Source organism: Mchenga conophoros, linkage group LG20 (genome assembly GCF_057382185.1).
Source record: "Mchenga conophoros isolate Kocher_MC1m ecotype Shallow Benthic linkage group LG20, M_conophoros_male_GT1.1, whole genome shotgun sequence".
Taxonomy (NCBI): Eukaryota; Metazoa; Chordata; class Actinopteri; order Cichliformes; family Cichlidae; genus Mchenga; species Mchenga conophoros.
The window spans coordinates 32,447,353-32,470,359 of record NC_140545.1 but is presented as its reverse complement, the minus strand read 5'-3'; the positions used below and the strand labels follow the sequence as shown (position 1 = coordinate 32,470,359).

The following is a 23,007-nucleotide window of genomic DNA, read 5'->3' as shown; positions in this document are numbered from 1 at the left end:
CCATTAGCTCTGGGTATCAAAAGAAGGAATGAGGTTGTGGACACATGGCTGAATCAAATATCCTATGCAGGGTGCCTGGTCCTGGACATAAGATCAGAAGCTCAGACATCCAAACTTATACTAGAGGAGCGAGTTGATCGCAACACCTAATTGGATGCTTCCTGGGCACCTTGCTTTGGAGGATTTCCTGGTACGTCCAGCTGGTAGGAGACCCATAATACACTAGAGAGAAAATACATCTCACCTGATCTGGGAACATGTTAGGATCTCTGAAGATGAAGTGAAAAATGTTGCGGGGAGAAGAACATCTGGAATACTCTGGTTAGCCTGCTTCGATTCAGAAAATGGAGTGACTGATGCACAAAAGGAAGACTTCGCTATGTTTCAAATTTCCAAAATAACCTTTATTCTAAACTTACATTTTAAATTTTAAGTTTAGTATAAAAAAGTTAAGTGCACCTAAGTTCTTTTTTCAAAGTATTCCATCTTTGACATGTCTCAGCAAACTGTAGTGACACTCATCTCCTTTAGTAATCTTAAAAGATAGAATGTGTACCAAAGTCCATCACATCACTTTAGTACATACATCTATTTTAGAAAATATTGTAAAGAGAATCCCTGAACTATAAATGTCCATAATCCTTCAACAAAGAGTGCTCCTTTTGCTGGCTGTGGTTGGCATAGCATCTACTGGTCAGCTGTAAATTACAGTACTTCATATTGCTGGGACAAAGCCACTGTTATGCTGCTTTACAAACAATCAGAGCATAGATGGGAAAAAAAGATAACGTTTGTACAGTTTCTAAGTTTTGATAGCTGTGGCCTCCTTTTCCAATGAAGCTGTATGAAATGACAGCATGAGCGGGTAAATAAATGGACATGGAGATGACTGTCACATCTGGTGCTGCAGCTTTATGTATGAGCTGCGGAGGAGAGGTTTATTAGAAGAGTGATGCAGGTTTCCAGACAGATGATTCTTCTGACTTAAATAACACTTGAAAACACTAAATGTTGGTTGACAAGAAAACAGGTTTTGTTTTCTGGCGGCCACAGCTGTTAAAACTTGATATGCTATGTCGGATACCCAGTGACACATTGACGCTTGACACAAATGAACAAGTCTACAAATATTAGCTGATGGTATCCATACAGGCAACTTGCCTATGTTTAGCAGTCTTCTTTCAGTTTGCCAGATTATGTAAGATGTAACGACCCTAAGGAAACGAGTTTAAACAGCATTAAATTTTTTTCTTTTTAAAAATCCTGGAAATTAAACATTATGCCGACAGTCATTTAGCCTCTTTGCAAAAGGTTTGCATACACGTGCAGGCAACTGAACAATGTGACATGTCAAAAGTTTCAAAATTGTTTAGACTGGATGAATTTTAAAATGTGAAAAGTGCTAAAAAACAAAAACAAAAACCCAACCACACAAAAAAAATAAAATAAAAATCCCCAAAACATCACAGCTTTCTTAAAAGCATGAAAACTGATTTAAAAAAAAAAAAAAAAAAAAAGCCCCTTGTCTGCAACTCCTCCGTTTTGCTTAGCAGTGCATTTCAGATAAAAAGTATTTTAATCTAACTTGTACATAGCAAAGGTGCAAAAGTATGCAGCAACTCAAAGATGCAGTTTACCCACATTAACTAACAATTGCAGTCACATCAGACCAAAGGTTCCAATGGCCAACAGTGTCACAAATTCTTGTCCAAGGAAAAGTTTGCTTTTAAATTGTGACATTTCAAATATGACGTCATAACCAAACATAAGTGCATTGTAGACCAGATCTTTGGTACAACCAGCTCATTGGTTATACTAACAAATTTATTAGCCTAACTACTTGCGTAAGTCACTTAAATGTGGAAAAGTAAAGAAATACTGAAATATAAGTCTCAGTAACTTTGCTGAAAATGTTACCTAGAAATGAACGCTATCATAAAAGGTGACATTTTTCTGTGGAGAATAAATACTTGATGATCTAAGATATACTGCGTGAAAAGGAAATAATGAAAAGTAGTTTAAATCTGTACAATAAAACATTTAGTGTATAAACTCTGGGTATCCGACTGTGAAATAGAAACAGGAGACAAAAAAGCTAAAATGTTACACCAACCACCCCTTCCCAACCATCTTTCTATTTGGATTTACTTTAATTTTTCTTTCCTTTAAGTTTACTGAAGTTAATTTGCTTAAATTTAGGGCTATCCCCAGTGCTCTTTGGCACTTGACTATGTTCATCTACAAGTTGCCCAACAAGGTACAGTAAACCACTTTCATATTGCAGTAAATCTTTTGATTTTTTTTATTCTTTTTGCTTTAATTTCTTTAATTTACATGTGATTTAAATAGAACAATCTCTCAGAAAGTTCACTGTGCAACAAATTTTCCGTGGTATTTTGGATACTGTGCAAAAGACAAGACATTTCTAGCTAAAAGCATCCAGGATGCTGACTTTTTTTTTTCTTCCTTTTTTTTTTTTTTTTTTTTAAATAGTTGAGATGTAATTTCTCATAATCATACTGGTACTTACATGGAACTACTAGACACCTATTAATTGAACTACACTAAAAGTTTCAAAAAAAGACAAGTGGATGTTTTTTTTTCTTTTTTACTGCAACTTTGTAACTGCGTTTCACTTTCACCATAAAGCAGCTAAACTATATTTATGCGGGTCTGATATTTCAATATTTCATTAAAGTATTTTTACAGGAGTACAAGAACATCTCAGTGTAATTTGCGACCATTCAATCAAAGAAGAGAAGATCTTGTTGACAAATAAAGATGCCTGAAAGAGGTCAGATCTGGAATGACCAAAAAGGTTAGACCCAATGAAGAACTATGGAATGGATTCTGTAACATTACAATTTTCACTTGTCCTCTTCAGGCAATGGAGTTTATCATTTCATCTCTAGGTCAGAAGTGGAGTACTGTACCTTTCACAAGGGCTCTAAAATATTACATTCCGTTAGGTGATATCAGTATTGTGGCATGGCCAAGCAGCCTGAAGAGGGAGGCATATGGGATGGGGAAGAACTGGGGCATCATCTGGGATGGGGACATGGTTTAGGCATGAAGGAGCTGCTGTTACCAGATGGTATAACCTCCACTGGATCCACCCAGGAAGAAGTTATTCTTGCGCTGTGTCATTACAACATTGGCACCTTGCATGGCAGCCAGCTGAGCGGCATTAGGGGGGTGTCCAGGAGGTGGGGGCTAGCAAAGGAAAGAAACAAGCACAAACACAGTTAAAGAGTTCCTCATTTTAAAGTGCATCTCATCTAAGGTGGATAGGACTTCTTGGGATGGACACTCACTGGGATGGAAACACTGCTGCCGGCTGTGAAGCGAGCACCAGCATCATAGCCGCTCTCCACCATCACAGTTGAACCATGCGGGTAGACTGCTCCCATTGGATAATAAGCCATGGGGACATTCTGGCCCACTGGCCCAACTGGCATATGTGGCTGCATGGGCATATACACCTGAGCACCAGGATAGGGAGAGGACATCTGAGGCACCTGACCAGGCACCTGAGGTGGAAGCACATATCTGGGCTGGTATATCTGGAGACACAGAGAACAAAACAGATTTTTCTTTTGTTTATAAATGTAAGTGCGAGTTTTAACTCTGCTCATCATTTGACTTAAATACGGATTGGTTACCTCAGAATATGCAGGTGGTGTGTCTGTGTAAGGAGGTGCCTGAGGAGACATTTGCATAGCAGGAGGGTATACAGGTGCAGTGCTCTGCTGAGGGTACACAGCCTGCTGTGGATATGAACCTGCAATAAAAGATTTTACATTAAAGGAAATAATTAAGAAAGAACAAAACTCTTAGGGACCAAACATTCCTCTGTCGTGCCTAGTGGTATTAATACATTTTCTACTGTAATAAAAATGTCATTTTGTTTAAATGTGGACAATAGAGGAATGCAACACATTCAATTTTGCTTATGGGGTCAATGTCCATTGTCCAGTGAACTTGAAGATGGCTCCTGAGAGCCTATTAGTAAGATGTAAACTTCCCCAAATATATTTTTTTCCCCAATAGTTACATATTCATAATCACAGAAAACCACAAAAAACAAAACAAACCCCCAACAAACTGTTTCTTCGGGAGCAGATTATAACAACTCACAGTACACAGGAGAAAAATGAATATATAAAAAAATAAGATTCAGGGTTTCTTGGCTACACAAGTTATGTTAAGTAAAATTTGTTTTATTATTACTATTATAAGAAAAGAAAAAAAAATAACGCCATTTAAAAAAAAAGGGGGGGGGGGGGGGACACTACAAGTGATCAATTAGTAAATCAATAGGGAATTAATTAATTCTGATATGCAAAATAATATTTAAAAGTAAGAACTGCACTTCTCCAGTTTTAACTTAACAAGTGTGACTGGTGGATATTTTTTTTTTTCATACTTACTGCTCTTCTTAAACCGAAACTGTAACTAAGGCAATAATAGGCAAATTAAAAATACTTTATGTATGTCTGTTGTGAAACTCTAGGCCAATACAAACGCAGACACGGAAAATAAAAACCTGTCTGACTGGAATTTATTCATTTATTTTGCTTTTATCGTTGTTGTTATTTTTGTAACTTTTCCGGACAAAGAAAAAAAAAAAAGAAATCCTCCTATCCCCCGATGTCGATATCGTTCTCCTCTTAAATTACACAATTACATATTATTTCCTCGATACAGATGGCCGATACATCTTTTTAGTCAACTACAATCATAACCATCAAAAAGCTAAAGAGTTAAAATGTACAGATACGAACGAAACTGGGGACAAAAGAAATGTGTTTAAATAAAATAGTCAAATAATATATGAGGATATAATACGTAAATTGTCAACAAAAGAAAACAAATATTACTAAAATGAGCCTCACGATTATATTTATATGATGGGTCCTACAAAAGAGAAGGAAAGAGTCATGTCAGCTGTGCCTTTAAAATGTGCCTGTCTACAGAGATATTAGCTACCTAGAAAACATGTGACCTGCCCACTAATGGTATACGAATATAGAGAGACAGTAAATGTAAGATTTCACTGTAAACAGCTTCACTACTAACAATATAGCCGCCTTGGTTCAGAGTAGGAGCCACACTGTTACCCAGGAAGCGTCGGGTTATTGTTATGTACGTGGCTAAACGTGAAGTCCGCTTCGGAAAGCCATAACGGCAGCTCTTCGTCTCTAGTTAATCACGTCAGCGTCGTATAGCGAACAGCTGACTAATTACCTAAACGAGGTCTGGAGAAATACCTTTGTTGTTCATTGTCGTGTTATAATTCAGAAGCTGAAGAATATCAGGTTAAACGGAGCTCTGCGTATCTTCTCACGGCCTTAGTTCAGGTCACGGCTTCACACAATCGTCCACTTCCTTGTTTTTCAGCTTCTTGTTGTTGTGGAAGTGGTGACGTCACCCGTTCTCTATCTATCTGCGGTTGCACGCACGGTTTTACGTGCACGCCCGCGCCCCCTACTGGTAAAAATGGAGCAGAGGTTAGCCGCCAGCTGGAAGGAAAAATGATTGTCTTGGTTTTAAGGCAGAGGGCGTCAAATTTACTTTTAATAACGCCCACACTGATAAAGTTGGGCTCACATCAAGGGTCATGCATACCTAGTTGCTTCTTTTTCTTTTTCATCTTCGGGATACTCGATGTACGAGCTGGACACCACCTTATCTGCCCCCATCTCACCATGTCCCTGCCATCCACCTCTGTTACACCAACCCTCTGAATGTCCTGCTTCACTACATCTATGACTCTCCGCTGTGGTCTTCCTCTTTTCCTCCTGCTTGGCAGCTTACAAACCACCCACTCCACCCTACCTGCACTCTTTTCTTCACCTCTGCACTGCACTGCATTGTTTTGGATAGTTGACTCAAGGTAGTTAAACACATGAACCATTTTTCCTGATACATCCCTGATGTAATCCTACCCTGACCTTGAACCCATCAGTCACTCTTGCCATACAATCAATCCTACCATAAAATTATCCTGGATAATGCTGGTGCATGTCCCATACAGTAATATCAAACACAATTCGGTCCGCATGAAGGCCTCAAAAAAATCAGCAGAATTTCATGCTATTTACCTCCTTTTTATATCGTTTAATCAATCACAACAATAATAAAAATAAATCTAATCTTTGGGAAGTTCACATGTACCACATGTAAACTGCCTTCTAATAAGAAAATATATGGACATAGACATTTATGCAGGTTAATCTACATTTATTGCTGGGCACAATTTGCAAAGGGCCCTGGACCTTGGGTTTGACATATGTACTTTAGGGCCAGTAAAATATAACAGAAATATACAATATTATAACACCATCATTGCTATTTTCTTGTGTGTCCTTAATATACTCTTGCACGTCCTATACAGCATCCTCATATACAATTTGGTCCAGATAAAGACATCAACAAATCAACAAAAATTAATAAATCAATTATGTTAAGGTCATTTCAGCTATTCATGTTCATAAACATGAACATTATTCATGTTCATGTTTATGAACATGAATAGCTCATAAACATGAAACACTCTACACAAGCTGTCTTGTGTAGAGTGTTTACTAAAACTTGCTTACTAATTAACTCTTATCAGTTATATCCTGTTTTACTTTTATATTTAGTTGTCTTTTAGGTATTATTTTAAGTTTTATTTCCTCCCCTGTCTAGTGATCTTGATTATCTGCACCCTTAGCTTGTTTTCCCCAGGTGTCTCCACTCTGTCCCGATTAGCCTTCTGAGTATGTGTGTATGTATACAATTAATCTCAGTCAGTAAAACTCCCGAAAATCATTGGGATGGCAAACCAAGCCGATAAAAAATATAAATTTTCGGCATTTGTTTATCCTGATGGGTTACCTAAAAAATAACATTATTAAAATGGTTAGTTTTGTGTGAGTCAACTAATTTATTCATCAACTAAATGATGACCTTTGATCTCAGAACTACACATTCATTCCTTATGTATCACATTCAGAATTAACACGGGATTATTCAAAATAGCACGACTGTCTACACCATGATCAAAGGTTATATATTATCTTCCAATTTAAAAAATATGCTATGACAATCATCAGTCAGAAATGTTTTAATCCAGTGAGAAACACATATAAAGCAACCACAAAAAACATATCTACGTCATTTTAAGAAGAGAGCCCACAAGTCTCCATAATTATTTCTGCTATATTAAATAATTTAATTCTCGTTCACATAAACGCAAAAACGATGCGAATATCGTGATATTACAGACAAACAGCGGTGTTGGGAAATTGAAACGTATCGGCACAGTGTTTCATGAAAGCGTCTCCATTGCTCGTCTTTGTGTGCGCTACTTCCCCTTTAAGAGAACCATGGCACCTCTGAAGTCGAGGCAGACATTTTTCAATGCAAGATTTTTTCTTGCATAAATTATGTTCATGACGTAGTGCAAAAGGCCAATTTTGTAGCAATTTTGTCCGACTTTACAGCTCAAATAGGATTCTGTGAGACACCTCAAGGATTTTTGATTATCTGAACTGTTGCAGAAAGGGCATCGTCATTAAATATTAAGAGACAGGAGATCCTAACATTGCAAGCCTCCTTATCAATGCAAATACCTCTTTTGTGTGCAGTCACAGCGCCTGTCTGGGAGCTGAGATGAATTTTTAATTATGTGTGACTGAAACAAACTGTGACAAGGACCTTTTTAAGAGCCGGGGATTACAGAAAATAAGCTGCATATACGCGGTAAGTTGAATATAATAACCGGACCGTATTCTGGCTTGCGCTTCGCGCATAGCAGCGAAATGGCGAGAGGAAATGAGTTTTGGTTAATATGCAATGTTCGTAATTAGCATAATTTATATATTTATGATAAAGAGAGGGAAATACATAATATTCGGTCTCTTGGCACGGATCGAGATGATTTCCGTCGCATGTGCTCCGTGCTTGCTGCTTGTCCTCAAAAGTGGCCGACGCGGCGAGACTTTTATTGGCCAGGATGGGGGTGGGGAGCCCATCAACACCCGCTGAAGTTTTTGACAGATCCTCATATCTAACGGGGCATTGCAGCAGGAAACGCACCGTCTCGAGTCTTTTTGTGATCCGTGGTGGACGGGTAACCACTTAACGTCCACGACCAGCGTGTTTGATCACGTTTTCTGCTGCTTAAGTGCAAAACAGTATGGCCTGTTTACAGGCCCCTTTCAAATAGTCTACTCGTGCAATGACTATAATAGCAATGAATTGAAAAGAAAGAAAAAACCCTGTCCTCTGCATTTGGTTCTGTTTAAGCTGGGTTTGTCATTAAAGTGCAGACACTGTGGGCTTATCCGGGAAACTTGATACATATTTTAATTTCTAAAATGGTTCTACATTTTTTAAATCACTTTTTTTTTTTCTTTTTTGTTAACCCAGAATGCCAGGAAGACAGTGATTGTGGTGGTGCAGCAAGCCATGAACTCCCAGGATCTGCCTGCCAAAGATGCCCCACTTACTGTCAATGAGCAGGTAACACTCATGTGTTTGTTAGGGAGAAGTGGACCCCCCCTTCCCAACCTACTCTTGCAGTGAGCTTAACTAAACATAACTTTGCCTTCGACTTGTTTGCTGCTGTTTGCTCCTGTCACCCTCCATGCGCCATCGTGCCACTTCATAATGGAATGATTAACAGTCACACAGCAGACCACTGAGATCCCGATGCACTTTTGTGTTTTATAGACTAATAATACCTATGCTTGTGTTGGAAACAGTCTTTGAATTGCCATGCTTAATAATTAATTGTGGTTTTTCTCTCTCTAGTAACATTGTGTCTAGACATAGTCAGCAAACAAAAGCAATGCTCTTCACAGAAGCACAAAGGCAACCTTTAAGAAAGCATTGCTTGAACTGCTTGTTGGCTGATGCTCTTATCATTGTTTATGTGTACTCATGCTCTTTTCATTTATGTCTCTTTTTTTTGTTTTGTTTTTTTGTTTGGTTCATTTTGTCCTAACATGTGCTCGGCTTCTCTGTTCTCCTTAGCCATTCACTGTCTGACTGCAGAAGTCTTTTTTCAGCCATTTAAATCCTGCACTTTGAAATTCCCTGCCAAAGACAACCAGGTATGCATCCTCCTCTCTCTTCCTGCATTGTCTCTCTGCACCTTGTCCTCCAGCCCAGGTTGTCTTGCTGCCCCTCCACTAGGTCTGTCATTATTGCATACCATGAGTCATCAGCTAAGTTCTTCCAGAGGGAATTGACAAGGTGGAGAAATACTGAATTTACAGAATTTTTGTTTTACACCCCTCTGGTGCTAGGTCAGATGAGAATTATCTCCTGTTGTTTCATAAAATAATTGCACATAACTATTTTATTACATTTTTAATACAAACTCAAAGAAAAGCAGAGGCCTTCTTTGCATTTGAGTCCTCTTAGATTAAAATCCTGATCGCTGTGCAGGTCATTGTGATGTCTGGCCATGAAACCATTCGAGTGCTAGAAGTAGAAGTCGATGCGTCTTCAGCCTCTTCAGCAGCTGATGGGAAGAGCGAATGCAAAACTGATGAGGGCGTGGCTGAAGCTGGAGAGCAACCTGATGCCAGCAGCACCCAGGACAGCCCCACAGTGCCCCAGAGCACAGGGGGTGGTGTAGGTAAATCATTGTCATCCTTGATAATGCTGGATAGCAGAGAACTCACTTCTCATATATCCAGACTTGTAGTGAATTCCTAATAACATCTGTGTGATTTAAAAAAAAAATCAACAACTTAAAATGTAATTAATAACCAACTCTGGCTGTGCTCCTGCAGTGCTGGGTGAGCAGCAGGTGGTGTCTGTGGAGCCTCCAGCTCCTACGGTCCAAACTCTGACCCCTGCTGTTCCCATCAGCGTGTCTCTGCCCCAGCACCAGGCCGCCATGCCCATCACTGTGCAAGGCTGTCCACAGGTCTGACTTTTTGAGATGCACACACACTGCACCTCATATTCATATTTAACCATCTGAGAAACAAAGTAGTTTTGCTGTCTGATTTTAAAGGTCGGTAGAAAGAGCTCAGAGTGGGTGGGAAAGCCATTTGGATTTTTCTCATTTTACATATTATTCTTGTAGAAAACGAATGCACCAGAGAGCCAAGTGTCAGTATTATTACATTAAAAAAAATCATTGTAGGTGATTTAGTGAGGTTGTATACCGATGCCATTGTGCACTGTGAAAGTAAAAAGGATGAGCAGTTTAATCCAAGTTGCTGAACACATAGCCTGAGGCTATTAGCACAACATTTTCAGCAATTTCAGCAGTCAAAAGTAAAACCCCTAACATGCTTTTTTTTAAAAAAAAAGCTTAATAGTGGAGTTTTCAGTCCACACACAGTAACCGAAGTATGACTATTTAGTTTCACTGTGTAAAAACACAACATTAAAAATAATAAGGAGACAAAATAGTCCACTGAAAGCACATTGAATACCTCGCAGGCATAAATGTTGATGGAATTTTTTTCACTAGGTGCTGACCCAGGAAAGTCTGGCCACTCTGATGACTGGTATGATGGCACAGACGGGGTCACTGGGTCAGCCGCTGCTCATTCCTCTCAGCATGCCAGGTGCCATCGGTGGCCAGGGCGGTTTGGCTGTTCTCACTCTTCCTACCACCAATGTAGCTACTCTCCCTGGTTTCACAGCGGCTAACCCAGCTGGAAGTCTCCTCAAACTGCCATTTGCTGGCTTTCAAGGTAAAACAACGTGAATGCCTGCTTTTATTTGACCTCCTATATCTTCAATATGTCTGCATTTGTGTTGACAAGATTACAATTAAAAAATTCAACAACAAATGCAGACATCATTATCTTCACCAGCTTTTTTTATTGAATCTTATGACCTTTTGTACATTTGATTGTGATATGAGAATAATAGTGCTTGCTTAAAGGGAATTGTTGAGTTTCAGCTCAATGAAATATGCTCTGTAATGACCTATACTGTGATTTCAGCCTCTTTGAATGAAATAAAACGAAATTACTAAGTTAATATATCTGATGAAGTAAACTGTCTAAACGGCATAAACATCTATGTCCTCCTATTATACTTGTAAATGTGTAATTGATGTTTCAGGTCAGATTTTCCATCAGCTATTATAAATTGGTGTGGTAAACACTAAACAATTAACCCAAGTAGTGTCATTGTGAAGTATCAAGCTGAAAGTTTTCTTTTCCTCAAGCTTAGCTTTTTTTTTAAAGTAGTCATCACAAATACAGATAAGATGCAAACCAGTGGAAACTGCATGCTCATTGGTTAACTACTTGTCAGTGATACAGTTAAGCATACTTTGCTCTATCCTCCTTTTTGACTCTATTTTGGAACGTCATCTATAAAATGATAATCTTGCTGTGTTCAGACAGACTTGTATCTGGTGATAAACTTATCAGGAAAGTCTAAATCAAGGCCATAGATCATGACAGGGCTGTTTTCCCATAAAATCCTATGCAACTACACTAATTTTTGCAAGCACAGTCGCCCTCTGTTGACCACTAGAAAGACTGCAGATTTAAAGGCAATTTTGCATTGGCTTGACTTTCCATTACTAGCTGCTACATCGGACTGTACTAAGTACACAGAGCTGCTAGTATAGCTGTAGACTTGACAACATACTGTATATGTAAAAAAGTACTGCACTACCTGCCATGGATGCTCCAAGTGCACAGTTTCTATGCTGATGTTAATGTCAGAGGAAGTTTGGAGTTCTTCAGTTACTGAGTCAGCAAAGAGCTGGCTGCCTTTATTGACTATTTGCTTCAGCACACTGTAACTTTACCTTGTCTACAACTTTGTGCTGAGCTGCTGTGGTTGTCAATCTTTGCAGTTATACCCCTTGCACATAATCATGGAATATAGGTGGGCAGAAATTCCACAAACTTACTTGTTATACTGTTGGTAATCTATCTATCTATCTATCTATCTATCTATCTATCTATCTATCTATCTATCTATCTATCTATCTATCTATCTATCTATCTATCTATCTATCTATCTATCTATCTATCTATCTATCTATCTATCTATCTATCTATCTATCTATCTATCTATCTATCTATCTATCTATCTATCTATCTAAACTTCATTGCAGAACATTAGAATGTTGCATAATATCTTTCTCAGCTGCAACTGTCCTGAACTCAGTCCAGCCTCAGCTGCAAGCCAATGCACAGGCGGTGTTCCAGTCTCAGTCAGCACCCATTCAGCAGGTGCAAGCAGCCATGCAGCAGGTGACACCTCAGGCACCGCAGGTAACCGGTGCACAGATTTCTGTTGCTCAGGTGGGAACAGCCCAGACGACCACTGCCACCAACACCATCTCTCCGTCCAACTTGTCAGTGGCAGCACTTCAGACTGCAGGACTCTCCATTAACCCCGCTATTGTAAGAAATCTCTTCCTCTGTTCATACCATTCTTCATTTGTCATCTTTCAAATACACAATGAACATGTTATGATCTTTGTGCCTAGATCAATGCTGCTTCCTTGGGAGCGCAACCACAGTTCCTCAGTTCCCTTACATCCACTCCCATCATTAACAGTGCCATGTCCAGCATGGCTGGAATCACCAGTCAGATCATCACAAATGCCCAGGGCCAGGTGAGTGCCATAAAATACTGCTGCTGTAATAATATTATGTCAGTGAGCTTAGATTTGAGTAATGACCTTGTCCTGTTCTCATCCTGTTACCCGCCTTTCTTCTCTCTACTTGATTGTTTCAGCTAACAGGAAAATGCCTTTAGTAAAATGAAAGCAATCCTGGCAGCAACACCATTGTCCTTGCAGTAGGAGCTAGACAAAACGCAGACTAGAGCACATATTGGACGCCATTAAAAAGAGAAATGAGACAAATAAGGGATTGGAAGACAGTGTTGTTTACTTACTTAATGTGGCTCACACTTTTGCAAAACTTTTAAAATGATGCATAGTGAACTATAATCATTCCAAAGACAATTATATTGTTTTCATGCATGTCTGTTATGGAAAAATTGCATCCAGCCTCCAGTTTACATTAGTTCACAGTGCTATTTCAAGGCAGTAGAGCATCAGACAATTTCAACTGAAACTGCTTGACCTCTAAATAGTTTCATTACTCACTCCCACCATTATTGCAGCCTTTTGGACTTGTGTAGTGTTTAATATTGAAAAATACAAGGCTTCTGTGACAGAACCTCTAATAGGATGTACTTATTCCCCAGTAGCAAAAACACGAGCATATCAGGATACTGAATGTCCTAAAAGCGGATTTAAGTGAAAATCAGCTGAGAAGTTTATATTTAAATGTTTGTTTGGATTTCATTTTTAACAATGTTTTTAGGTCATAGGGACACTCCCACTTTTAGTGAATCCAGCCTCTCTGGCTGGAGGAGCTGCAACTCCCACGCTTCCGCTCCAGGGTCTCCAGGTCCAGACTGTGGCCCCACAGCTGCTTTTTAACACACAGGGACAAATCATTGCCACTGTAGGGAATGGTCCTGCTGCAGTCGCAACTTCTGCAGCAGTTCTGCCTAAAACCACAGCTCCTCCAACACTTACCAAACCTTGCACACAGGTAGGAAATAACAAAAAGTACTGCTTGAGGTTATGACAAATTAAAATATTGTTGAACATTTAAATATTGGGGATTTGTTTTTGTAAAATTGGATTATAACACATTGAATCTAACAATTATTTTTATTAAAAATCCTCCCAGGCTTCAGTAACAACTGTCACCCAGTCACCGGTTGTCATTGCCCCACAGCCAACTGTACTAAAGACCGCCACCACACTCTCCCCCTCAGTTCCCATCACCTGTGGAGACACAGCAAAAGTGGGCCAGCTTGTCAGCAGTATGTACACCTGCTTCTCCTTCCCAGCCACTGATCTGTTTTAAGTAAGTAGATATTTTTAACCAGATTCTTCTGAATTGTAGAACCCCAGCAGGCAGTCAGCACAGAGGAGGGCATTAATCTGGAGGAAATTCGAGAGTTTGCCAAGAATTTCAAGATCCGTCGGCTGTCCTTGGGGCTTACTCAGACACAAGTAGGGCAGGCTCTCACTGCAACTGAAGGTCCAGCTTACAGCCAGTCTGCCATTTGCAGGTATTACCCTCCTGTTTTTGTTGCTCTCCACGCAGATGCTTTTTTTCTTCTACTTTTTTGTAATTCTTGTGATTGTAATTCATCTGCAGCCTTCATTTTATGCAGCTCACTCATCTGTCTTTTATGTAAGAGAAATGAAAATGTAACTACAAGGGAAAAGCAAAGACGCTTAGTAAAATTAGTCCTGATATTCTAACTACATACAAGCAGTTTTCTTTTAATATATATGCTCACACTTTATTGTTTAGAAAGTTGCAAGTATATCTGTCAACGCGCTTTTCAACAGTCATTAAATAAGAAAAACAATAGTAATAATAATTTGGTATTATAATTATTGTTATATAAATAAGGAAAACTAATTATATTAATGGAGAGTCCTGCAGTCTGATATATCTATTATATTCTGATATAATAGAACAGGACATTACAACGTTACAACTCACACTCATTTTTCTTGGTTTTCTTTTTACACCCGTATTGTCTGTTTGCACATGTTTATATTAATTTATGGACCTCTCTTCCATTTTACTAACAAAATATAAAAAAATGAGGGTAGATTTAACACTACTGTACATATAGTCAACCAAGGTTATCAAGAACCTAGTAAATTTGTCTGGTTGCAGTCTGCAATAAATAGCCAGCTTCCCTAAGAGGTACACAGTATATTATGCATTACATTTATTCAGTTCTCAGCGTCAGTTACAACTCTTTCTTCTGCCATGTTTGAGTAATGGCTTTTCGGCTTGCAGTCGGCATAATCCTAAACATAAATTTGTCTCCAGGGCTTTTACAGTTTTTCTCAGTCGCTTTGGTGCATTTCTCACAACAGAATTGAACTCTCCACCACTACTAAGGCACTTCTCAAAACAATTAGTGCAAACTGCAAAACATGGTGGATAACTTGCAAAAGTGAGTCACTCCATCAAAAAGAAAAGTCAGGTGTCCAAAATAAGTTGTCAATGCATCAACAACAAATCCCTTGAGCAAAACAGACAATACATTCATCAAAAGCAAGTACTGATACCAAACAAAGTGTCAGGGCTGTCACAATTACAAGTCATTAGACCAGCACCTTTGGTCACAAAATCACATGGTCTGAACATGTTCCCATTGTGACGGATGTCTTTGTAGGTGCTTCCCAATGACATGTCAAGTCCGGACCGCATGCATGGCATGTTGAAAACCATAAATTGTAAAGGACAATCAAGACACTCCATATGCACTCTTGATAATATTTAATTGAAACTGTTCACAGCATTGTGCAAACTGGGGAAATACAGTAAATCAAACATTTTACAGCAAACAAACTCACCTAGACAGTAAACCTCACTGCAGTAGTTACGACTCAAAAAAAACAAACTGAAAAACAGACACTGCTGCATATCAATCATTGATATCTAGACGCTCCCGTCTGTCTGCCCACATATTTGCATCAACATCACAGCGTATGTCAGCTCTATCGATGCATCGGGGAAAGTATCTTCTGGAGTGTCGAATCCACCCTCTGCAGGACTCTGCTGTGATGTCATCACAAGCTGCATCCATAGCTGCTAGCAGGGTCATTTGGGTATGTGGATGCCTGTCATATACCTTCCACCTCCAGGAAGAGAAAAACTCCTCAATTGGATTCAGGAATGGACTGTAAGGAGGAAGAAACTCCATAAGCATCCTGTCGTGTGCTGCAAACCACTGCCTGACTACAGCAGAGTGATGGAAGCTTACATTATCCCAAACCACTACATACATTGTCCGATTGTCACCAGGATCATCCCTTCCATTTTGTGGGATCAGGTCCCTATGAAGAGCATCCAGAAAAGCCAACAGGTGTTGTGAATTGTATGCACCAATACGAGGAATATGGGTGTGAACACCATTCTCTGAGATTGCGGCACACATTGTAATATTCCCTCCTCGTTGGCCTGGGACATCAATGGTGGCTCTTTCTCCAATGTGATTCCGTCCACGCCGTCTGCCTTTTGCGAGATTGAATCCCGCTTCGTCAAGATATACAAACATGTGCAGGGGTTCCCTGGCCTCCAACTCCAGGATATGCTTTACAAAGGATGAGAATCAGACAGGTCTGTAATGGTGCATTTGGCAGAACAGATTGTACAGTTGGAATTGTACATAGGATTACAGTAACATGCATAAATGTAGGTTGAGTACATGGCCTAAACTGTTACAGTGAACAGAGGTACATATGCGAACATGTGTTACCTGTACATACTGGTGACGGAGCTCCTTCACTCGATCACTGTTCCGTTCAAATGGCACTCTGTACAATTGCTTCATGGACATTTCATTCCGTCTGAGGACTCTGTCTATGGTGGAAATTGATATTGACTGAATATTTCCGAAGATGGTGTCATCGTTTACGACAGTTCTTTGTATTTCTCTCAGTCTCAAAGCGTTGTTTGCAGCCACCATTGCACAAATTCTTTCCTCTTGCTGCGGAGTCATAAGTCGACCTCTTCCACCTCCTCTAGGTTGTCTGGCAGTCCTTTTTGAGATGCAGATGGGAAAACACACACATGTAAGCGCAAACATGCTTACAGTGATTGTCACAGGACTATCATTCAAAACTCCTTTCTTTACAGCATTACTGTATTGTACCACAGCACACTATGCCACACCTGGGCCAAGTCTGCGCTTCAGTTACAGTACGTCTATGTGTAAGGATCTGTAAGGTCATGTCCTAATGCAAGTCTCCTGTATGACTATGAAAGTGCAGAGCAAATTAGTTTGTGCTGCATACTGTAACTAGATTACGGTGTGCTCACCTGTTTTCCCGACGAAATGTCTGGATGATAGAACTTACAGTAGTTCTCCCAACATTTGGCTGCACCCTTCGACCAGCCTCGGCCATTGTGAGGCCATGGTTTATCACATGATCCACAAGTGTTGCCCTGATTTCGTCAGGAACGTGTCTATGTGGTTGGCCTCTTCTCACCCGGTTTTGTCCTCGTCCTCCACCGATCCTCACTCCTCTTCCACGAGGCTGACGTTCCATGTTCTGCTGTTTTGTAGATTCAGTATGCACCTCATGCCAATCCTGTCTGTTGGTTTACATTGCAGTATATATGTACTTGTGGAGTGGGGGATGCTGTGCCGCGGTTCACCTGTGACTGGGTAGGAGAGGCTTTTCATTGGTTGCAAGTAGGAGTGACACACACCAATTTTCATTAGTGTGAGATAAGGTTCACCTGAGACATGTAGTTTATGGAGATTTTCATGGGAACTCCTCCAAAATAGGGTTTTCAAAATGGGTGTATGAATCGTTTGACAAGCTGTTCAGCAATTTTGAGTGCACTGACACAAGCAATGCAATGAAGACTATTAGTTGTAAGGACAATGACTATTCAGCCGGTACAAGTATGAATAATTGTGACATTCATGATGAAAGAAAGGAGATAGTGATGAATAGGAAGTCAAACGTGACCATTCTTTAGATATTTGTACTCACTCAACTGCTTCATGTCCAAAGGCATTTGCCTTTGGACGCAGTGAACGTGAAACCGCCACAGGGTTGTGCCAAAACGACTACATGTTGTGGTGGTTGAACTAACTGTTGTGCAATGTTTAATTCTGTTGTGAGAAATGCACCAAAGCGACTGAGAAAAACTGTAAGTCTTTTGTTAATTTGTCCTCAAATATATTACCTCTGGATTTTACCCCTGTAGAGTACTGTAAAAATACTTTATTTCACCTTATATCACTGCTGAATCAATGACAGGGATCATTCACACAGCAACATTAACCGCTCCAATGTGACATGAATAAAAACAAACCTACAAACACCCTGCAAATCTTAAAGCCATTATTACAGGTAACTGAATTATACCTGTCCATTTGCTTCGGCACAGGTCTGTTTGTGCATAAATTGGACTTATGCACAGCTCATTAAGCATGCATCCAGGTTTACCGTGGAGCTGCGTAACATACCACGTATTCCCATTACTGATGTGATGATCACAGTAATTAATTTGTGTATTGGATAAAAATTAACATTCTCAATAACAGCAGATGGGTTGCAGGGGGTTGATATAATACATAATTAATGATGATGGCTCCATTTATTTTCATTTGAAACCAGCCAAATGTCTTTGAAATGTTACTGTATCATATCATCAGGCTTACATATATATCCCACTGAGAAATAATGGCAATGCATGTTAGGGCCTCTAATTTGGAGATACTAATTAGTTTGGGCATGTGCAGTTTAGTGGTTTGTTTGTGCATGCACATTCAGATAATGTCTGAGCCATTTCTTGCATCCCTAATCCCTCTGAAAAAGTTCAGATTGAACTTTCTTTTCTTTTGCAGGTTTGAAAAGCTGGATATCACCCCTAAAAGCGCTCAGAAACTAAAGCCTGTGTTGGAAAAGTGGCTGGCTGAAGCCGAGCACTGGAACCAGAAAGGCCAGCAAAATCTGATGGAGTTTGTCGGTGGGGAACCTTCCAAAAAACGCAAGAGGCGTACTAGTTTCACACCTCAGGCAATAGAAGTACTCAACTCCTACTTTGAGAAGAATGCTCTGCCAACAGGACAGGAGATTACAGAGATTGCAAGAGAGCTAAACTATGACCGAGAGGTTGTGCGTGTATGGTTCTGCAACCGGAGACAGACACTGAAAAACACAAGCAAGATCAACGTTTTCCAGGTTCAGTAGTGACCTCATTCTGGGAGATTTTCTAACCGATCTTTTATCCTTTTGGGAATTTGAACATGTAATTCAGCAGCACAGAAGTGAATTGTGTTGTAAATATGACTGAAAGAATAGCAACTTTTTGAGAAAATTAAGAAATTACAAAGATCTTTTGAAAGAGTGCTAAAACTGAAGTATAATTGTGTTCTACTTGTTTACACTACTTTTGTGTGGTGCATACTAAGTCAAACTGCATGGTCCTCTTACCTTATACAGTGATATTAACATGTTATATTTAAAACAGTTCATGAACTTTTATACAAGTGGTTTTATAGGCTATCCCTCTGACTTATGTTAAGTGGTTATGTATTAAGTCACATTGAGTTTAGTTACATGTATGTCACGCTGCGACAATGGCTTGATGTTTGAATACGAATATGCTTGGGTCAGAATGGATAATGTGAAATTTCTAGCTGCATTAATTTATATCCAGAAAGTATTTGTCCTGCATGAGCAGCTCTGCGAACATAAATGCAATGTTGACTGACTGACATAGGACTCTGCAGAGTAGTGGTTTACACATTTTGCCTAACAGGAGAAAGATCCGGAGTCCTCACAAGGAGGACACACAGATCTCTTTGGGGTTGCATCGGGAGGGCATCCAGCATGAAAAATCCAAATCAAACACGTGGAGCTACTTGCTTAGGTGACCTCCTGTGAGTAAAGGAGAGGCTGAAAGTAGCTTCTTTTTCTATAAGACTTTACAGACTATATTAACATTAATTTCATCAGATTTATTAGGTCCAATAAGCCCTAAAAGTTACAGACTCCTGATTGTGTTTTGGGACAATCATAACTTTGATATATTTAGTTGCTCATCATAAAGGTGAGCTTAAAATCTGTGCTCATCCTGTCTTTAATGGATGTAAGTTTTTTTTTTCTTTTTTCTTTTTTGCACCTGTGTGAAGTGTGTGACGCTGCTCCATGTCCATGGGTAACAAGTTAAGTTATCAAACTAGTATTATAGCAGTCATCTATGGTGCCACAAGTGTAAACATCTTTTTTTTCGTGACGCTTTGTTTGTTTGTGACTAACTGATTGTGCAAATGCTCATAACATTTCTATGTGAATTCACGATCGTCTGACCTATTTTTAAACTTTTTTTTCTTTACTCTTTTTTTCATTCGGCTTTTAGGTGCTCATATTACTCTGAGTGTCTTTTGCTTTCTCTTTGCTCATTGCTTTGACTGTTACATTTTTCATCTTGAGTTTGATTAAGTATATTTGGAAAATGGGAGCTTAATTGGTCTATTATGAAGTCGATTTAAAGCGGTGTCATGCCGTTTGAAACATTAGTAGCATTTTTGGGCACTCTTAATAAGCCTAATGTCAATCAAATTGATTAAGTAAATTTAAAAAAAAAAAAGTGTGTAATTAACTGTTCAGTGAAGGAAAGCAGTTTGTGGTTTGGTGCGTTATGATATTCAGCCTAAGCGCTTTGTGAACACTTTGCACATGCAGTATAAAGCTACTTTCTGATTGGAAGAAAACAAAGAAAAACAGTTGGCGCCTTCTGTACCGATGTTTCAAGGATTCTTTGCACTTTAGTGACAGTGAAGGGTTATGAATGGTTAATCTACCGTCAAGGTTTCAGTTTTGATTTTGAAAGAATTCTCTTTGCTTTTTAATGTGCTTGAACAGTAGGAAGCTTTGCAAAATGTAGCAGTACTTGCAACAGTGCAGCCATCAACCTGACAAGCAACATCTATTATTAAGATTCTCTTCCTTTTTATGCAGATAAAATGTCAAATACTGCAAAGTATAAAGGCTATTATTATTCTGTTATGAGTTTGTGAAACGAATAATACATTTTATGTTCCAGCTAATATTTACCTTTTGAATGACGGTATGAAGGCCTTTGTTGCGGTGGACATGTACCTAACCATAAAGTAATAAATATTACAAAGGTTTTGTTTTCCTTGGTGATCAAAAAGGGAAGGCAATATATCATATTGATTAATATAAGTTGTCCAATAAGATAAATTAGATTAATAATATGAAAGTTATATTAATTTGATTCAACAACAAACATAAAGCTTTGTGTTTTTGGAGGATAAGGGAAAAAGAAAATTGGAAGCTGTTGTGTTTTTTTTTTATATATATAATTTTTTTTGTCAAATAAATAAACCCATCTTTATTACTTACTGATTGTTGTCTGCTGATATACATGACTCAAAAAAGGAGAAAAAGAGTGCCTTTATTAATATACATTGTGGGCCAGTCATCTTCCAAGAATTGCCCACACACTCTGGTCACAGAAGGCTGAGCATTGTCCTGTACCCGAAGGAGCCCGGGGCCCACTCCACCAGCAAAAGGTCTGACAGTGGGCCTGAGGATTTCATCCTGATACCACAGTTCATGACATTCAGTACAGTGTCTCCAGCCTTTATTATGTGTATTACATGTGGTCAGTGTGAATTTGCTCTAAATTATAACGACAACAGGGCACCAGTGGCGGACCTGCGAGTTTTGATGTTCTCGAGTGAATGCCAGTTAAGCTGCATGGTGCTAGGCTGATAGCACAGGTTCTCACTGAAGGATATTGGGCCTCTGTGCCATACTCAGTGTGTTTTTGACAGTTTGCTTAGAAAAATACATCTTAGTACCCTGCTAGAGGTCATTTTGTAGGGCTCTGGCAGTTCTCCTCCTGTTCCCCCTCACCCAAAGGAACAGATACCAGTCCTGCTGCTGGGTTGATGTGCTTATTCAGCCCTGAGCTGTCCTTGTGAAGTGGCCCATTTCCAGCTATGTCCTCCACACTCTTCAGACTATGATGGGAAACAACAAACTTTCCTATGGTGGTACAGATGGCTGTGTCATCCTAAAGGAGCTGGACTACCTGTGTAACTTGAATAGGCTGCAGAAACAAGACAATACCTACAGGACACTGACAAAAAGCAAAATTAGACCAAAATCAGTGAGGACACTGGTCAGATCACCTGTTAAACCATTTATTTTCTGGGGAGTTGGTTTGTTGTTGTTTTTCCAGAGGACCTGTTGTGACTTTCTTTTGGTGAAATGATTCACAGTGGTTTTTACTCTCTGGACAGACTTATATGGCTGAAATGTAACTGAATTTGTGTTATACTGTGAAAATGACTCGTTCCCTTATTTTTTTCAGCAGTGCATATTCTTTCTAGGTAGCTGAATGTGAACGATGAAATGTGCTTTTCAACAGAGATATACAATTTTTTAAAAAGGTTTTCTTTGGATCCCTGTGACACAGACTGAACAACAGAAAATGGATAGTTACAGTAGATGTTACAGTCTATCAGTTAATGTATTCATTTTAGTTTTTTGGGTATAACATGGATGCTATGAACAAAGGGCAAAATTTAGGAAGTTTAGATTACATGTTACAATAGAAGCTTAATTCTCTGTGAAGGTTTTGTTCACAGCCTCAATAAACATATTCTTGCTGTGTTGGACAGGTTGACAAACTGAATGTGACCACCTTTATTCCCGCTTTTAAAAATAATTTTGTTGATTAGTTTAATTAATTATTAATTAATGATTTTTGTTTTAAAGCTTGCTTGGTTGGAGACCTTTCTTTATGGAAAAAGAAATGAGGCGCATAGTAGAAAAGGATCCTTGGGGATTTTGTGACAGAATTTATTGGTGTGGTTGGTCAAGTAAAAAGATTTTTAATTTGGTGAGTGATTTTAAATATGGAGAAAAAAAAAGAAACAAAAACTTGTGATGGGTATCCTGCAGAGCTCAAAAAAATTAAAAACAAAAGGATATCCAAGGAGATGAGAGATGAGTGGAGGAGGTGGTTGATCTCTCTCAGAAAACTTCTGGTGACAGCTACTTTGCCTTGGAGTTGTTATGTGACAGCTAAAAAGCGTGCTATAGTGCCATATTTGCAGTGAAGAGGAATCACAACAGCATATTTTATTGGACTGTTTCAGAGTTCAGGATAACAATGTGGGACTTTGGTGTAAGATTCCACCTGAATTATAAATCTCTAATTTATGGTTTGTTGGATAACAATTTGCCAGCATCTTTTCAATTGATAATGTGTGTTGTATGCTTTAAATTAAAGAAAACTACACAAGCCATTGGATTAAATCAGGTCTTTTATGACAGTGCTATGGTAATTAAACAGATTCTTGGTGAAAGGAAAATCTTTAGACCATAAAGATGGATGAAATGCCCTGTGGATATTTGTCATTTAGGAATCCAGCTGAGTGGAATGGTCTTGTGTGGTAAATGAC

General features: G+C 39.1%; 3 protein-coding genes across 6 annotated transcripts; 1 reads left to right on the top strand and 2 right to left on the bottom strand.

Moving 5' to 3' along the window:
* Nucleotides 1-382: 382 nt before the first annotated feature.
* On the bottom strand, nucleotides 383-5,421 carry dazap2 (DAZ associated protein 2). The gene is made up of 4 exons (XM_085259203.1): nucleotides 5,271-5,421; nucleotides 3,663-3,781; nucleotides 3,315-3,563; nucleotides 383-3,213 (listed from the first exon to the last, which is right to left on the bottom strand). Exons 1-4 carry the CDS (start codon nucleotides 5,281-5,283, stop codon nucleotides 3,085-3,087), a joined length of 510 nt encoding a protein of 169 aa, XP_085115329.1. The 5' UTR covers nucleotides 5,284-5,421; the 3' UTR covers nucleotides 383-3,084.
* A 1,961-nt stretch (nucleotides 5,422-7,382) lies between these two features.
* pou6f1 (POU class 6 homeobox 1) lies at nucleotides 7,383-20,939 on the top strand. 4 transcript variants are annotated; one of them, XM_085260243.1, is made up of 12 exons: nucleotides 7,924-8,119; nucleotides 8,419-8,511; nucleotides 9,060-9,104; nucleotides 9,442-9,634; nucleotides 9,792-9,928; nucleotides 10,484-10,709; nucleotides 12,130-12,389; nucleotides 12,476-12,604; nucleotides 13,323-13,556; nucleotides 13,698-13,833; nucleotides 13,917-14,085; nucleotides 18,409-20,939. In XM_085260243.1, the coding sequence occupies exons 1-12, from the start codon at nucleotides 8,003-8,005 to the stop codon at nucleotides 18,752-18,754; spliced, it is 2,085 nt and encodes a 694-aa protein (XP_085116369.1). In that variant the 5' UTR covers nucleotides 7,924-8,002; the 3' UTR covers nucleotides 18,755-20,939. The 4 variants fall into 4 exon arrangements, with proteins under 4 accessions (XP_085116366.1, XP_085116369.1, XP_085116367.1 ...); XM_085260240.1 differs by lacking the exons at nucleotides 7,924-8,119; nucleotides 9,060-9,104 and adding an exon at nucleotides 7,383-7,749; XM_085260242.1 differs by lacking the exon at nucleotides 7,924-8,119 and having other exon boundaries at nucleotides 8,462-8,511; nucleotides 9,025-9,104.
* Nucleotides 15,009-17,170, bottom strand: LOC146551192 (uncharacterized). The gene is made up of 2 exons (XM_085260244.1): nucleotides 16,303-17,170; nucleotides 15,009-16,137 (listed from the first exon to the last, which is right to left on the bottom strand). The coding sequence occupies exons 1-2, from the start codon at nucleotides 16,630-16,632 to the stop codon at nucleotides 15,469-15,471; spliced, it is 999 nt and encodes a 332-aa protein (XP_085116370.1). The 5' UTR covers nucleotides 16,633-17,170; the 3' UTR covers nucleotides 15,009-15,468.
* Nucleotides 20,940-23,007: the final 2,068 nt, after the last annotated feature.